This window comes from Pongo pygmaeus, chromosome 18, assembly GCF_028885625.2.
Source record: "Pongo pygmaeus isolate AG05252 chromosome 18, NHGRI_mPonPyg2-v2.0_pri, whole genome shotgun sequence".
Taxonomy (NCBI): domain Eukaryota; kingdom Metazoa; phylum Chordata; class Mammalia; order Primates; family Hominidae; genus Pongo; species Pongo pygmaeus.
The window spans coordinates 22,899,514-22,911,639 of record NC_072391.2 but is presented as its reverse complement, the minus strand read 5'-3'; the positions used below and the strand labels follow the sequence as shown (position 1 = coordinate 22,911,639).

Genomic DNA, 12,126 nt, shown 5'->3' with positions numbered 1-12,126 from the left:
AAACACATGTCTGAATTTTACATTCCTTTTTTTTTTTTTTTTTTTTTTTAAACAGAGTTTCATTCTTGTCACCCAGGCTGGAGTGCAATGGCACGATGTTAGCTCGGCTCACTGCAACCTCCACCTTCTGGGTTCAAGCAATTCTCCTGCCCCAGCCTCCCGAGTAGCTGGAATTACAGGCGTGCACCACCACACTCAGCTAATTTTGTATTTTTAGTAGAGACGGGGTTTAACCATGTTGGCCAGGCTGGTCTCAAACTCCTGACCTCAAGTGATCCACCCACCTTGGCCTTTCAAAGTGCTGGGATTACAGGCGTGAGCCCCCACACCCGGCCACATTCCTCTTGATACAATGGTTTAGTGGTTACACATCCAGAAATCCTTTTCCTGCGTGTGATCATTCTCATGTCCACTCAGTTGAGATTCCATAAATCTTTGGAGATGAAAAGCTCTTTGTAGTGGCAGATTCTTTGGTCTCCTTAGGTGAATTACCTCCGGGCTTGGCTGGGCCTCGTAACATAGAGGACAGAGGGACAGGCAGGTGAATTTGACATCTCCCAGGCTGCCCTTAGTTGCCTTTTCTCAGGTGTGCACCTTGTAGTCGATAAAAAAGCTTGGGCCCGGCGTGGTAGCTCATCTGTAATCCCAGCACTTTGGGAGGCTGAGGTGGGAGGATTACTTGAGTTTAGGAGTTTGCGACCAGCCTGAGCAACAGAGGGAGACCTTGTCTCTACTTAAAAAAAAAATCAGGTGGGCATAGTGGCATGTGCCTGTAGTCCCAGCTACTCAGGAGACTGAGGTGGCAGGATTCCTTGAGCCTGGGAGATCGAGGCTGCAGTGAGCCATGACTCCACCACTGTACTCCCCTGGGTGACAGGGCAAGACTCTGCCTCAAAAAAAAAAAAAAAAAAAAGAACAACTTTGACAATATGAATTGAAAGCCTTAAAACTGTGCGTGCTCTTTGACCTAGAAATATTTTTAATAATAATTTAAAATTTGCAAAAAGATTGAGATGGATGAATTTTGCTAGCAATGTTGTTGATAGTGACAACAATCTAGAAATAACATGTCAACAATAGAGGAATAGTTAAACAAAATGGAACATTTTGCAGTCATTAAAAAGGACAGGCATGGTGATGCACGCCTGTAGTCCCAGCTACTCCAGAGGCTGAGGCAGGAGGATCACTCGAGCCCAGGAGTTTGAGGCTACAGTGAGCTATGATCTCACTACTTACTGCAGCCTGAATGACAGAGTGAAACCCCATCTCTGAAAAAAAGAAAAAAAGGACAATTTAGGTCTCTATTGAATTGGAAACATGTTTCCTATATGCTAAGAAAGAAAAACAGATTACAGGAAGATAATATAGTATGATCTCATTAAAAATAATTTGCGTTCACATAGAGAAAAATCTGGAAAGATATATATCAACGTTATCTTTAGGTAGCAAGGTAATGGGTGATTTAATTTTTCCTCATTTAATGACTGTGCATTAATTAACTGATGTTTTAAAGAGGGGATAAGTACAAGGAGACAGCAGTCAGTGGACTTGGGTAGCATGTGGCCACCAGAGAGCCCAGCTCAGCCAGCTCCTCTGTTCTTGCAGGCTGACCAAAGTGGTTCGGAGGAGCCTCATCGATCTTGGCCGAGCCATCAAAGGACAGGTCCTGATGTCCTCGGAGCTAGAGGAAGTCTTTAACAGCATGCTTGTGGGTAAAGTGCCAGCCATGTGGGCAGCCAAGTCTTACCCATCACTGAAGCCCCTGGGGGGCTACGTGGCTGACCTGCTGGCCCGCCTGACCTTCTTCCAGGTACCTGGGAGTCAGGGGTAACCCAGAACCTGGCATGCTCACTTAGGTGGAGAGGACATTCTGAAATGACAGACTAGAGGCAGGGGGAGGAGGGCAGGCAGCCACAGAACATCCTGGTTTGAGCCTCTGGCAACAGTCTTCCTGGAGTTAGAAGCACGAGGGAGACTTGAAAGTCTTTGAAAAGATTATAGCTGGCCGGGCGCAGTGGCTCACATCTGTATTCCCAGCACTCTGGGAGGCCGAGGCAGGTGGATCACTTGAGGTCAGGAGTTCGACACCAGCCTGGCCAGCATGGTGAAACCCCATCTCTACTAAAAATACCAAAAAAATCAGCCGGGCATGGTGGCTTATGCCTGTAGTCTCAGCTACCTGGGAGGCTGAGGCAGGAAAATGGCTTGAACCTGGGAGGCAGAGGTTGCAGTGAGCCGAGATCGCACCATTTCACTCCAGCCTGGGCGACAGAGCAAGACTCCATCTAAAAAAAAAAAAAAAAGATTATAGCCTATGGAGACGGGAACAGGAACTAGAATAAATGTCACAAACTGGTGGCTCATGAGATAGATTTGGACAATAATTATGTTTGGTTTGGCTGCCTGGTAATTTAAACATTTTTGAGCAGCATATAAACATTGATTTTTTACATATAAAAATCTGATGTTTGTACTGCAAAAAACAGAAGACCTGAAACAACGCGCCTGCGTTCTCGCATGGCATGGCGACTATTGCTGGAGATGAGTGGCAGCTGCTCAGTTTAGACAAGGTACATATTCTCCACTGCTACAGTCCCCACCACTCTCTGTTGTGTCCCTGATATCAGCTTGCAACTGGGCTTTTCTTTTTTTTTTTTTGAGATGAAATTTCACTCTTGTCACTCAGGCTGGAGTGCAATGCCAAGATCTCAGCTCACTGCAACCTCTGCCTCCTGGGTTCAAGCGATTCTCCTGCCTCAGCTTCCCAAGCAGCTGGGACTACAGGTGCCCACCACCACGCCTGGATAATTTTTGTAGTACCTGGGCTTTTCTTAAAGTATAAATATATTTCTTTGTACCCTTATTTCAAAAGTGGGAAGATAGAAGCTAAACCAAGAGGGCTGTTTCAAGAAAAATAAGAAAAAACATATTTTATATGGGACTCGTTACATTACTTGCATTTGAACTATCTTTGATGTGTTGTTGATTTTGAATCTTGATTTCTGTGGCTCTCCAGGAATGGATTGACAAGGGGCCCCCTGTGGTATTTTGGATCTCTGGATTCTACTTCACACAGTCTTTTTTGACTGGCGTCTCTCAAAATTATGCCCGGAAATATACCATCCCCATTGACCACATTGGATTTGAGTTTGAGGTAGGGGTGCTTTGGGTTAGGCTCATTCAAGGGGCTGACCAGAGAAAGCAATGTTGCCAATTTCCTTATGAGTCAAAAAATGTGGATGTGTTAAGACCCAAATGCTTCTGAAATGGTACATATGAAGCATTTAGCATAATTTACAGTAGCTCTAAAAGCTACTCCTAAAATAATTAGAGGATTCCCAATGCTTTGTCTCTGTGTATACAAAAAGGGAATCTTTCCAGATTCCATCAGAACAACAAAAATGAAGGCACTCTCCCACTCTGTTTGTTCAATGTGGTGGACTCTTCATTTAGAAGAATGTTAATGCCCTTAGGTAGTCCTTCGCTTGGAGTAAAGTTAAAAGAATGGCCAACAGTCAAGCATCAGCCTGTCATATATAGAGAGTAGAATGGCTAAGACTGACTGATACAGAGCATTGTAGAATTTTAAATTATATGGAAAGATCCTTTGAAATCATCTAGTCCAGAGGTCACAAACTGGTTGCCCTATGTCTTAAATCAGTTTATGAATGAACTTAACTTGATTAGCCTTTGAAGACAATGTTAAGCCAAAATAAATATGACAAGAAAAAAAATGACTAGGATAAACATTGAAAAAAAGATAAAACCATCTTCCTTGATGTTGAAATGATTGTATACCTAGAAATCCGAAGTGATTAAAAACATAGAGTCCTTTACTTGCAATGGTTCAACTTACAATTTTTTGACTTCATGATGTGAAATCAACACACATTCAGTAGAAACCACACCTTGAGTACCCATACAACCATTCCATTTTTCATTTTTAGTATAGTATTCAATAAATTACATAAGACACTCAACACTTTACTATAAAACAGACTTTGTGTTAGATGATTCCTGCCCAGCTATAGGCTAATGTAAGTGTTCTAAGCACATTTAAGGGAGGCTAGGCTAAGCTATGATATTTGTTGTAGGTTAGGTATATTAAATGCAGTTTTGACTTACAATATGTTCAACTTATGATGGGTTTATCAGGACATAACCCCGTTGTAAGTTGAGGAGCATCTGTAGAAGAATTCACGAGGTCACTGGATATTGGTTAAATTTATAAAAATCAATAGCCTTTTCCTATTCTTCCAATATGTACTTAGAATTAGAAATGGGAAAAAATTCCATTCACCACAAACATTTTTTAAAGTATAATTTGAATGATTTTAAATGGAGCTTGTGCTCTCTGGTTCACTATAATCCCCACCCCTCCCTATTCTCCTATGCTTTGTCCATTTTCTGCAATTACCTAAAGGAATTTGAGTTTACCACCTCTGAATCTAAGCAGTGGTGTGCTGGAGCTCACTCATATCAGCTTACCAGGGCCAACTGTTACATTTTCAGGAATTCTGTGAGCTGGTTGTTAAATAGTTGGTAGGCTGAAATTGACCATGGTGGAAGTCTTTATACCACAGAAACTAGAAATCAAGGCTTTATTCTCCCCACACTCATCTCCAGAACTGTACCCAGTCTGTCTCTGTATCTGAATCTAACCCCTCACTTTATAAATCCAGATCCAGAAAAGGAAGGGATTGTGCAAAGTCACTAAGCTAGTTAGAGGTAATGTGTTAGAATAACGTGACTCCTACTTGAGTGCATTCTCTAGCCCACCATTGGGAAGGGCAGCATACTGACCAGGAGTCAGGCCTGGCCCATGTATGGTGGGCAGGAATATTCTCACAGAAGCCCCATTGTCCCTGGATCCTGGGAGAGGTAGATATTGCAACCAGGTTGCACTTTGAGTATCAGAAGATTCCAGGCTCTTAAAGCTGCCCATGTAGGAAAATGGCAGGCAATGGAACTCACAGCTTTTTATTCTTCCAGGTAACCCCACAAGAAACAGTGATGGAGAATAACCCCGAAGATGGGGCCTACATCAAAGGGCTCTTCTTAGAAGGTGCCCGTTGGGACAGGAAAACGATGCAGATTGGGGAATCTTTCCCCAAAATCCTCTATGACCCACTGCCCATCATTTGGCTGAAACCTGGGGAGAGCGCAATATTTCTGCATCAGGACATTTATGTGTGTCCAGTCTACAAAACAAGTGCCCGCAGAGGAACCCTCTCCACCACAGGCCACTCTACCAACTATGTCCTCTCCATTGAGCTTCCAACAGACATGCCGCAGAAGCACTGGATAAACCGAGGGGTGGCCTCACTGTGCCAGCTGGATAACTGATGGCATTTGTCTCAAGACAGAAAATAAAAAGCATTTCATTCTTTTTGTTTTGAGATAGTCTTGCTCTGTCACCCAGGCTGGAGTGCAGTGGCGTGATCTCAGCTCACTGCACCTTCCGCCTTCCAGGTTCAAGTGATTCTCGTGCCTCAGCCTCCTGAGTAGCTGGGATTACAGGCACGCACCACAATGCCAGGCTATTTTTTTTTGTATTTTCAGTAGAGACAGGGCTTTTGCTATGTTGCCCAGGCTGGTCTTGAACTCCTGAGCTCAGGCAATCCACCCCCCTCGGCCTCCCAAAGTGCTGGGATTACAGGCGCCACCTTGCCTGGCCAAAAGGCAGTTCATTATTTTTATTTTATTATTATACTTTAAGTTCTAGGGTACATGTGCACAACATGCAGGTTTGTCACATATGTATACATGTGCCATGTTGGTGTGCTGCACCCATTAACTCATCGTTTACATTAGGTATCTCTCCTAACGCTATCCCTCCCCCCCTCCCCCATTCCCCCTCCCCCCACCCCACGACAGGCCCAGGTGTGTGATGTTTCCCTTCCTGTGTCCAAGTGTTCTCATTGTTCAATTCCCGCCTATGAGTGAGAACAAAGGCATTTCATTCTTGATGATGGTGGTGGTGATGATGTTGACGACAATTATATTAATAAAGCAATTGCTATGAGCCAGGTATTTCACAGCAACTCTGTAAAGTACATTATTATTATCCTCCTCATTTTATGGCTGCAGAAACCATGATACAGAGAAGATAAGTAATCTCCCCCAAATCAGATAGCTACTCAAGTAGTATTTGAATACAGGCAGTGGGACTCTTCAACATAGACTCTTGGTCAGTTGGCTAAGCTCCCTTATGGTGATTTTCTTCCTCTTCTGAGACAGTTTCTCGCTCTGCTGCCCTGGCTGGAGTGCAGTGGCCCAATCTCGGCTCACTGCAACCTCTGCCTCCCAGGTTCAAGTGATTCTCATGCCTCAGCCTCCCAAATAGCTGGGATTACAGGCGTGCACCACCATGCCTGGCTAATTTGTGCACTTTTAGTAGAGACGGGGTTTCGCCATGTTGGTCAGGCTGGTCTCGAACTCCTGGCCTCAAGTGATCCACCCACCTTGGCCTCCCAAAGTGCTGGGATTACAGTCGTGAGCCATTGCACCCAGCCTTATTTTTTTTCTTCTTATTTTGCTGTAACTGTCATTGAATTTCAATCACTTCTTTCCTAGTCTAGCCATAAGGGAGACCGCCAAGACCTCTCAAAGGTTGACAGAGGTTTGGGCCACTTTTATTTGCTAAGCCCCTTGATATATTTAAAATGGACTCTTTTTTGTATTTAAGGGCAAAAAATAAAATAAAATGCACTTTTCACAACAATCTTAGATGGGAGATGTTATCATTATCTCCACTTTACAGAGGAAAATGCAGAGATTTAGAAAACTAGCCCAAAGTTCCACAGCTAGTCAGTGATAGAACTGGGACGCAATTGCTTCTCTACTAGCCTGCACAGATGGGTGGAAATTTCCGGAGGAAAGGGGAGGTGAGAGAAGCAATATTTATTGCATGCCTACTATATGCCATGCTTTGTGCCCAGGGCTTTAGATTTCTCACTTGATCCTCTGTGGTGGGAAGTCCTGTCCTCTCCCTTGGAGGTTCAGAGAGATTATCTTCCCTAAAATCGCTCAGCTTTTTCACACTGCAAAGCCTGGTTTGTGCTGGTCTGGCTCTTGAACCCATGCATTTTTCACTGCCACACGCTGCCTCCCTGCCAAGGACTTGGCTCTGTTTTAATGTAGAATCTTAGAAGAGATGTGTAGCTCCAACTACACAACTATGTCCAAGAAATTTCAATCACTTGTTTCTCCCCAGGGCCAGCTGGAAGAGACTCTTGAGGGAGATAAAAATCACATTCTTGATGCATTACTTCTTCACTAACTCTCTCATGTAGTCTTGTGGCACTAAGTGGCTTATTTCAGGGCCCTGTCTTGGTCACTTCGTAGTTAAGCAAAGACATGAGACTGTTTGGGGGTCTTCATGTGTCTGGCCTTGGCTTCTCTGCCTCTTCACTAGATGAAATGTTTTGAATCAGGTTCTTTTATTTCTTTTTTTGTTATTGTTGAGACAGAGTCTTGCTCTCTCACCTAGGCTGGAGTGCAGTGGCACAATTTTGGCTCACTGCAACCTTCGCCTCCCAGGTTCAGGCGATTCTCCTGCCTCAGCCTCCCATGTAGGTGGGATTACAGGTGCCCGCCACCATGCCTGGCTAATTTTTATATTTTTAGTAGAGACAGGGTTTCACCATGTTGGCCAGGGTGGTCTCAAACTCCTGACCTCAAGTGATCCACCCATCTCAGCCTCCCAAACTGCTGATATTACAGGCATGAGCCACTGCGCCCAGCCAATAGCTATTTTTTCAAGAAAGAAATACAAATGTTTTCCAATGGGGGAAAAATCAGAATGAACAGATAGCCGGAACTACCCTATTGTTCCAAATAAGATTGTTAGTCATTTTGGATAGAAGGATGGTCAGGATCTCAAATCCCTGATTCTTGGACTGGTAGGTAAATCACAACGCAAGCTGTAAAGGAGCTGTCAGTGAGGGGGTTACTAAGAGAACAACTGAATTTTAATTATAGTTCTCCAACCACAGCTTCAGCAACAAAAAGCTGAGGGAGGCAGGGACTGGTCTCATTCCTCAGGGGTCAAGGGACAGACTGTTTTCATATGATGGATTAAATTTTTGTAATTTAAAAAATGTTCTCCACTTTGAAGAGAAAGACTGCTTGAAATTTGAGGTCATTTTCTATTTGGGCCGATGTGGTAGTTAATGTCTCCTCCTGTGAAAGAGCAATATGCTATTCAGAAATCATGGCGAGTTAGAGGCTGGAGTCCTGGGGAAGAGATGGCCAGAGATCAGCTCGGTGAGAAGCTGCAGGCCTTGCCTATAAATAGCTCAGCAGATGACATCAGACAAACCTTGTCACCAAGCTAGTCCTTGTTCTTTAAAAATCTAGCTCTTGGGGGCTGGGTGCGGTGGCTTACTCCTGTAATCCCAGCACTTTGAGAAGCTGAGGCAGGCAGATCACCTGAGGTCAGGAGTTCAAGACTAGCCTGGCCAACATGGTGAAACGTTGTCTCTACTAAAAATACAAAAATTAGCTGGGTGTGGTGGCAGGCGCCTTACTCAGGAGGCTGAGGCACGAGAATCGCTTGAGCCAGGGAGGTGGAGGTTGCAGTGAGCCAAGATTGTGCCACTGCACTCCAGCCTGGGTGACAACAGCGAAACCCTGTCTCAAAAAAAAAAAAAAAAAAAAAAAAAAAATCTAGCTCTTGGGTAAGCAGTTATGTTCAGTCCTTATCAGTGTTGGAAGATAATTACATTGAAGGTGGGGATGTAGGGAAGGTGGGTTCTGCCTTTGAGAGACTCAAGATGGGGATTTTATAGTTTTGGAGAGAAAGTGAGGAAAATGCTATTAAGAACAGAACACAGGTTACATGGAAGATTTGAGAGTAAATTGACAATTATGCTTTTGTGTAACAGTAAACGCATGTTTGCAAAGGGGCTAGGCATGTAAAATTCACATTAAGGCAAATGGAAGATGCTCAAAGACTGGCTAGCAATGAGATGGACTTCCATCCTGAAAAGGCTGGGTGAGAAGGCTGATTTCTACACTCAGTAGAGTAAGGCAAAAATGCAAATAATTTAAATCACCTTGAGTTACTTAGAAAGGAACTTTCCCATCTCCCACGATGGAGATTAGAGACATGTCTCACTTGGTCCAGCACAGCCAGTTTTTCCTCCAATGCAGAAACAGATTGGTTTCACTGGCTGACCACCAGATGAAGTAGTTGGCTTGATTTCATAAGCCCTATGTTGCATGGGAAACAATTAATTTTAGACATTAGAACCATCTCTGGACAGGGAAATACCTCCACAATGAAACCAGCTGGAAGGAGAGTGGCTGAAGGAACAGCAGATTCATGTCTGTCAATTCAAGCTAGGCTGGGCTATGTGCTCACTGAATGGCCATGGGAAGGCCAGAACACCTGCCAGCATATTTACGTTTCTCTGTCTCTTTTCGCCAAAGGCTTTGCTGTGGTTTGAATGTATCTCCCAAAGTTTATGTGTTAGAAAATCCCCAAGCAACAGTGTTGAGAAGTGCAACCTTTAGGAGGTGATTAGGTCAGGAGGTCACAGATTAATGTTATTGCCAGAGTGGGTTTGTTATAAAAGTCAGTTCAGGCCGGGTGCAGTGACTCACTCCTGTAATCCCAGCACTGCAGGATGCCGAGGCGGGTGGATCATCTGAGGTCAGGAGTTCGAGATCAGCCTGGCCAACATAGTGAAACCTGTCTCTATTAAAAATGCAAAAAAAAAAAAAAAAAAAAAAAATTAGCCAAGCGTACTGGTGGGCGCCTGTAGTCCCAGCTACTTGGGAGGCCAGGAGAATGGCCTGAACCCGGGAGGCGGAGCTTGCAGTGAGCCGAGATCACGCCACTGCACTCTAGCCTGGGGACAGAGCGAGACTTGTCAAAAAAAAAAAACCAAAAAACAACAAAAAAAACACACACAAAAAAAATTAGCCGAGTGTAGTGGCAGGCGCCTGTAATCCCAGCTGTTTGGGAGGCCGAGGCAGGAGAATTGCTTGAACCCAGGAGGCAGAGGTTGCAGTGAGCTGAGATCGTGCCATTGCACCCCAGCCTGGGCAACAAGGGCAAAACTCCGTTATCAGAGGAAAAAAATAAATAAATAAAAATTAAAAAATAAAAGTCAGTTCAGCTCTTTCTCACTGTCTTTCGCCATGTGATGACTTCTGCCATATTATGACACAGAAAGAAGGCCTTCGCCAGATGTGGGCTCCTCAAATTTGGACTTCCTGGCCTCTAGAACTGTAAGAGAGAAATCTCTGTTCTTTATAAATTACCCAGTCTCAGGTATTCTGTTACAGCAGCACGAAATGAACTAAGACAGAAAACTGGTACCAAGAAGTAGGGCTGCTGCAATAACAAGAACCTGAAAATGTGGAGGCAGCTTTGGAACTGGGTAATGGGTAGAAACTGGAAGAATTTGGAGGAGCAGGCTAGAAAAAGCCTAGATTGCTCTGAATGGAGCATTAAGGGCAATTCTGGTGAGGGCTCAGAAGACGGGAGCTGTAGTAGGAGCCTAAATCTTTTAGAGACTACTTAAGTGGTTGTGATCAAAATGTTGGTAGAAAATTGGAGAGTAAAGACCATTCTGATGAGGTCTCAGATGGAAATGAGGAACAAGGTATTAGAAACTGGAGTAAAGTCCATCTTTGTTATACAGTTGCTAATAACTTGGTGGAACCATGTCTATGTCCTAGGACTTTGTGGAAGGCAGAACTTAAGAATGATGAACATATCTGGCAAAAAAAAAAAAAAAAAAAATCTAAGCAGCAAAGCATTCAAGGCATTGAATGGCTTCTTTTGGTGGCTTATAGTAAAATGAGAGAAGAAAGAAATGACTTAAAGATGGAATGTGTGATGAAAAAGGAAGTAGAATAAGATTTGGAAAATTCTCAGCCTGTTGTCCAGGCTGGAATGCAGTGGCATGATCTCTGCTCACTGCAACCTCTGCCTCCTGGGTTCAAGCAATTCTCCTGCCTCAGCCTCCCAAGTATGTGGGATTACAGGCACCCATCACCATGCCCGGCTAATTTTTGTATTTTTAGTAGAGACGGGGTTTCGCCATGTTGGCCTGATCTCAAACTCCTGATCTCAGGTGATCCACCCACCTCGGCTTCCCAAAGTGCTGGGATTACAGGCATGAGCCACCGTGCCTGGATTTAAAGAATTTTTAAAAAGCATGTTCAGTAGAGAAAACTAAGGGTTTGGCCAAGCAGCCCTTTTAAAAGAGATTAATATGAGTAGAAGGAAACCAGGTTTTATTCATCAAGACAATGGGAAAATAACCCCAAAGGCATTTCAGAGATCTTTGAGGCAAGCTAGGACCTTGAGGGCAAGGTTTCCAGAGAGGTACAGATGAATTCCCAGCTCAGCTGCCCCAGCCATGGCTCAAGTGGGCCCACATGGGGCCTGCCACTCCAGAAAGTACAAGCTGTAGATCAGTATACAATATATATATGTATTGAAACATCAAATTGCACCCTATAAATATATACACAATTATAATGTACAATTTGTCCCATTTCTGTTTAGATACAATATGTCAATTAAAAAGATAATTTTTTAAAAGTACAAGCCGTGAACCTTGGCAGCATCCATGTGATGCTAATTCTACAGGTGCACAGAACACAAGTGCTGTGGTGCCTTGGCAGGCTCCACCTCCATCTCAAAGGATGTTGCAGACAGTCTGGGGACTCAGGAAGACATTTGTCACAGGGGCAGGGCCATTTCAGAGTCCCCACTAGGGCAATGGCTAGTGGAGCCATCAGAATGGGGCAGTTCTTGAGGCCCCAAACTGTAAGGCCGCCAGTGTGTAACTCCAGCCTGAGACAGCTGCAGGCATGAGATTCCAACCCATGAGAGATGCTGCGTAGACTGAGTCCAGCTGCCTGAGGCCTTGGGGGGTCAATTTCCCACCCCAGTGTGCCCAGGATGTAGGACATGCAGTCAAAGAAAGATGATTATTCTGATATCTTCAGTTTTTTTTTTTTTTGAGATGGAGTCTCGCTCTGTTGCCAGGCTGGGGTGCAGTGGCGTGATCTTGGCTCACTGCAACCTCTGCCTCCTGGGTTCAAGCAATTCTCCTGACTCAGCCTCTTGAGTAGCTGGGATTACAGGTGTGTGCCACCACG

At 44.3% G+C, this 12,126-nt stretch overlaps 1 protein-coding gene across 1 annotated transcript in view; it reads left to right on the top strand.

The window, feature by feature from the left end:
* DNAH3 (dynein axonemal heavy chain 3) overlaps positions 1-5,389 on the top strand; it is a 211,951-nt gene extending 206,562 nt beyond the window's left edge. The window contains exons 60-62 of the mRNA XM_054453424.2: positions 1,606-1,810; positions 3,017-3,154; positions 4,993-5,389. Coding sequence (XP_054309399.2) covers positions 1,606-1,810; positions 3,017-3,154; positions 4,993-5,346 — 697 coding nt within the window. The 3' untranslated portion in view covers positions 5,347-5,389. The remainder of the gene's footprint in view (positions 1-1,605; positions 1,811-3,016; positions 3,155-4,992) is intronic.
* Positions 5,390-12,126: the final 6,737 nt, after the last annotated feature.